We start from the raw sequence: 5,728 nt of genomic DNA, 5'->3' as shown, positions 1-5,728 counted from the left end.
TTGCGAAGAAAGAAAAGTATTAGAAAAAGTAATGTATATTAAAAGCTGCGTTAATATACAGAATCGTCTTGTTTTGTTAATATTGAACTTATGAAATTGCACACAATATATCCTTAAGAAAGTTGTTAAAAATCATAATTTTGATTGAAATTACAATCTCAATATTATATGATTAGTAAGAAGTATCATTAGTAAGAAAGATATGGTCAGTAAAAAAGATTATTGACCGCGGACATAATAACATTTGAATAAGCGCTTAGTAATTATATTGCCTGCGCTTAGAATAGGCCTTTATATTTATAAATCTATCTAAGATATATCAATAATGAGTGCTTGCTCAAATGACTTATGTCCACTGAATGTGCTCATTTTTTCTATTATGATTTTTGACAAAAATTTCATATATTATACACACACACACGCACACACAGACATAGTATATATATGTAAACATATTTATATTTGATAGCATTATAATGAAAATTGTAACAAATTACTTACATACAATAGTTTTTTTTTTTTTTTTTTTTTTTCGGAAAAATTATGTTTGGTGAAAGCTTATACAATATAATTGGAAATGTTAGGAATGGTTAGAAATAGTTGGTAATATGTTACAAATAGTTGGAATTGGTTTAAAATCTAAATATCATATTAAAATTGCAATAAAATATAAATTTTTGGGCATGTGTATGATGTATGAAATCACTCATTATCATACGATGAAAGTGATTAACTGAATGTTCCCAAAAATTTTTATTTCTTTAAAATAGTAATTTGTACACTTTTTGTTGGTGCTGTTAATTGATAAATATACGATGTATAAATTAAAATATAGATTATAATGTGCAAAACCGAAAGCAAAACAAAGCGAATTCTTGATATATGGTGATTAATACAGAAATATCGTACTTACCGATTATACATATATAACAAATAATATTTGTTACAAACGTTCAGTTGTCAATTTTGATATTTTTTGATATGTAAAAACATTACATACTATTTGGTATGAAAACATATAATTATTTAACAATATAAAAAGAAAAGAGCTACAAGCCAATGACAATTATATAAAAGTTAATAAACGTTTCTATCTCTTCTGTTAATGTATATAATTGTCATTGGCTTGTAGCTCTTTCCTTTGTATATTATTATTTAAAATGTTTCAGCTTTTTCTTTACAATTTTAATTATATAATTATTTCTTATCACACACATTCATAAGCGTTTGTAATGTATGTTACAATTTCTAAAGTACGAATTCTTTCATTTCGTCGAAAGTATGAAGTATGAACATAAAGAAAAGTTTGTTTCATCAGCGTTTTTATATTGCCGATTCGTTAATACTTTATGTATCTTTAATGTGATGTTATATAGATATATATAAATTTAGATTTCTTAAAACTAAATTTACAGAACAGATAAAAAAGAGGTATTGATGCTTTTTATTTAAAAAAAATGTAAAAACTTACGAAATTTTATAGAAACGATTTTTATATTATAAAAAAAGCTGGATTCTATACAGTACATGTCATGTACACGAAGTGTCATAGATTTATATATGATAAATTTATTTTTAACAAAATTAGTATACGAATGATATAGAATTACCAAAGCTCGAAAATTTGATAAATAAGTGGAATGTGTGATATTTTGCTACCTTGTACATTTCACACATAAAAAAAATCAAAAAGTGTTTCTCTTAAGAGAAAAAGATCTCTCAGTTAGTGTACCTGTAACAAAAGTATTCTCTATAATTATTTGTATCTAACACCGTACAGTTACATTTTACGTCTACAGATTGCATCTAAAAGATCAAGTGAAAGAAAGATTCTGTTCCTTTTATATATCTAAAATTATTCAATTTCTCAAATGTAGAGTTATTTATTATTAACTAAATTTCATTTTGCGCACAGATAAAAGTCAGATTTTCGCATACATGCTTAAATTTATAGAAAATCTGAAGTATAATAATTCGATTAATATTTTAATGTAACAAATGATGTACAAATATCTTTAAGAAGATAAATAGTGTAACTTTGTACAAAATATAACCAAACAATTTCTCAGAATTATTACTTTACGTATATGTCGATACATAAACATCGCAATTAAATGGCTTTTTATAAATAGTATTATAGGATACATATTTGTGCGTCTATAAAATGCTAGGCATGTATTAGGTGAAATAGGAGTTCGCTTATATTATGTGAGTATAAATTATTCGACTGAAAAATATTCGTGATGGATTCAATTTTTTTTGGTAATATTTTGCGGTACGTATTAGTTTTGCGTGCAAAACAAAATGCAACTTTTAGTTTGTACCATATTGAGAATATGGTTTGGATTTCACACCACGTATACACACATCACAAAAAGTTGAAAACTATATACCAGGACGATGTTCTAAAAATTTCGATTACAGAACAATATCCTGATACTCCTAAGTGGGATTTGAAAGTCCATAGACACGTTACGTGTCATAAAATGGTAAATTGCAGTTCGAATCCCAGATACATCTGATACATTTGCATTCAGGTGGAAGATTCAGCGTAACTCTTTTGAAGGACATAGACTTCGTTACTAAAACGAGGTAAATAAACCTATATGAAATGCAGTAATTGGTTAAGCATATCAAAGCTTACAACAGTGAGTGTTACGTATCTTCATTTCTCTTCAACGAAGAGATATTTTGTGTGTTTAAGAGGCAAAACTGCTCTTTTGTGTGTGCGGATGTGTTGTTAAATACACATTTAAATCGAATTACACTTATTAATGACAACTCGTGTATAATATGAGAGATTAATATCGTAAACGTTTCTAAATGACGAATAAAAACAGAGAAATAATTTATATTCACATATTAATATGCGACAATTTTAATAAAAAAAAATGTACGCATGTATTTTGACTGGATAATGACATGTGTAAAATATTCAAAAGACTAATACAATGCTATTCATGAACATAAAATACATAAATCATTGATATAATCCGGAAACTGAATATTCTTTTTTATGTTGATAAATGTGATAGATATAATATCGCTTAAAAGTATTTGCTCACTGTGTATCTCCTATAGTAGAATTAGAATGCGATTTAGGCGTATAAAAAAGATATGTACAAAAAATCAAGACAAATATAATACTTTTCAGCAGTAATGTGCTTTTGATTTGTAAAACTTACGCAAGTGTACAAAATTGTACAAGTAGAATAATATATTGATATAAATAATCATTATCATTCGTACTTTGCAAGAAAAAATGAATAAATATTATTGAATTATTAATTATTAATGTAATTAATAAAGATTAACGATACATAAAAAAAAACGATATATAATATATAATGTAAATGTCTTTATTAATAAGCGGCATTAATGTGTTAAGAATTGTTTGTACAGACAATACTTGACAGTAAAATGAATAAAAGAAATGATATTTTGTAAAACACATATTTTTTATTTATATAAATTTTAATCCGAAAAGCCTTTTCTTGAAAGGTTCCCTAATTCTGAAAGAGGTAAATTATATCATAGTCCTCTCACACACTCAATAATATTGACCAATAAATGCCGACCGTGTTATTGTGGTTATTATTTACATATTATATAATGTAGAATATTAGCTGCGTTCGACATTATAATGCATTTTAGCTGGGAGGATCCCGTTTGCCTACAATCTCGATTGCACACACCATTCATATCAGCTGATGCCTAGGAATTTTTCACTGCTTTACCAATGAGAATATTTTATTTTTAAATTAGCCAATTAGCGACGCATGCGTGCAACATGCAATGTGTGCAATCGGAGCCTTCCCGTTCAGCAGATTCAACTGTTGCGGAGCGGATCCGTGAGCACTCGCTGCTATTGGTGTATTCTTCTAGATCATCCAATAGTAGCGAGCACTCACGGATCCGCTCTGCAATAGTTGAGTCTGCTAAACGCGAACAATCATGAAACTTTATTTCTAGGATGGAAAGTGAAAAGTGAAAATTTTAACCATTAATAAAGTGAAGTTAATGAAGAAATTTTTTTTTTCACTTTTCATCTTAGGAAAAAAAATTTCATGATTGATACCCTGCTTTAAGGTCGGTATTCATAATCGAGTCCAGTCTAAAGGCCCGTCTACAATGCACGGAGTAAGAAGTAAGAGTAAGAAATTGACCAATCACAGTCGATTATTCTTCTCACATTCGACTGTGATTGGTCAATTTCTTACTCCGTGTATTGTAGACGGGCCTTAAAGACGGTCTTGAATATAAGATCTGATTATGAATACCGGCCTAAACGCCGTTTCCGATATATTACCGCCGAATTTATCCTCGTGGATAGTTGTTTTGACTTCAGACTGCTCCAGACTTAAAGTTCTGGCCGTTATCGACTCCGTTGGTAGGAGTCGGGGCCATTCACTAGCAAAGAAGAATGCTCCAGACTTATTAGTTATTAGAGGATCTGCATTCTAACCTAATCCTGATCGTCATCGTTTGCAATATTTGCATATGCTTAATGCTTTTCATGCGAAATTCTTCGGAGTGAGTAATTGATCAATTTAGGAAACGTCCATAAGGAATAATGGTAAGACCTTTTATTTGATTAACGTTAATATATATATATTCAGATTTGATTGTTTAATTTTGTATTTTTGGAGGTTATATTGATAAATTTTTAATGTGATAAAAATATGATTGTACTTTAATTTAAATGTATGTATCCTCATATAGTGATAATATAATCATATTGTTAAATCGTATTGTACAATAACACTTGCTGAAATTATGTTACAGGGGAAAAATAAGAAAACGCGTAAAGTTGTAATGCAGAGATTTGCTCAAATGAAAAGGATGATTAGTCTGAGTGATTCACGAATGTAAGTTTAATGTCTCATATATGATCTTCGACAAATCGTTATTATTTTATAAATTGTGAAAAGAATTAAAATGAATCTTTTTATAGAAAGCCAGAAAAGCGATTGCCGTCGAAGAAAACTCCGAAAGAGGATAAGACTAAAATAAAAATTACAGAAACGTAAGTAATGTTACTTATAAATGAACATTTTATATTATTTTTATAATATAAATATTTTTGCATTTGACATTATGAAATTATCATTTATTATAAAACATGTTTTTATACTTTGAAGCTATGTAGCACTTTTTTCTTTCAGGCCACAGCAATCCTCTGCATTATTCTTTCAGTATAACACACAACTTGGACCACCATACCATATTTTAATTGACACAAACTTTATTAACTTTTCTATTAAAAATAAATTAGATATAATGGAGAACATGATGGAATGCCTCTATGCAAAGTGTACACCATATATAACCGATTGTGTAATGGGTGAGTTAGAGAAGCTTGGACAGAAGTATAAATTGGCATTGAAAATTATCAAGGATCCACGATTTGAAAGATTAAAATGTATGCATAAGGGAACCTATGCAGATGATTGTCTTGTAAACAGAGTGACACAAGTAAGTATAGACTACAGAATTTTATTATGTTAAAACTTTTTTTGACAATACAAATTTACTTAATTGCTATTGGCATAAATAAAAAATGTGCGTTGTATTATTATTTCAGCATAAATGTTATATTGTTGCAACAAATGATAAAGATTTGAAAAGAAGAATTCGGAAGATACCGGGTGTACCAATAATGTACATATCTCAGCATAGATTTACAATAGAAAGAATGCCGGATGCTTATGGTGCACCCAAGAGATAA

At 28.4% G+C, this 5,728-nt stretch overlaps 1 protein-coding gene across 1 annotated transcript; it reads left to right on the top strand.

Moving 5' to 3' along the window:
* Positions 1 to 4,385: 4,385 nt before the first annotated feature.
* On the top strand, positions 4,386 to 5,728 carry Bka (FCF1 rRNA-processing protein Bka). Its single transcript, XM_018521424.1, has 5 exons — positions 4,386 to 4,576; positions 4,786 to 4,868; positions 4,955 to 5,026; positions 5,166 to 5,475; positions 5,585 to 5,728. The coding sequence occupies exons 1-5, from the start codon at positions 4,574 to 4,576 to the stop codon at positions 5,726 to 5,728; spliced, it is 612 nt and encodes a 203-aa protein (XP_018376926.1). The 5' UTR covers positions 4,386 to 4,573.

Source organism: Trachymyrmex cornetzi, unplaced genomic scaffold (assembly GCF_001594075.2).
Source record: "Trachymyrmex cornetzi isolate Tcor2-1 unplaced genomic scaffold, Tcor1.1 scaffold99, whole genome shotgun sequence".
In the NCBI taxonomy this organism is placed as follows: Eukaryota; Metazoa; Arthropoda; class Insecta; order Hymenoptera; family Formicidae; genus Trachymyrmex; species Trachymyrmex cornetzi.
This window is presented reverse-complemented; position numbering and strand designations above follow the sequence as displayed.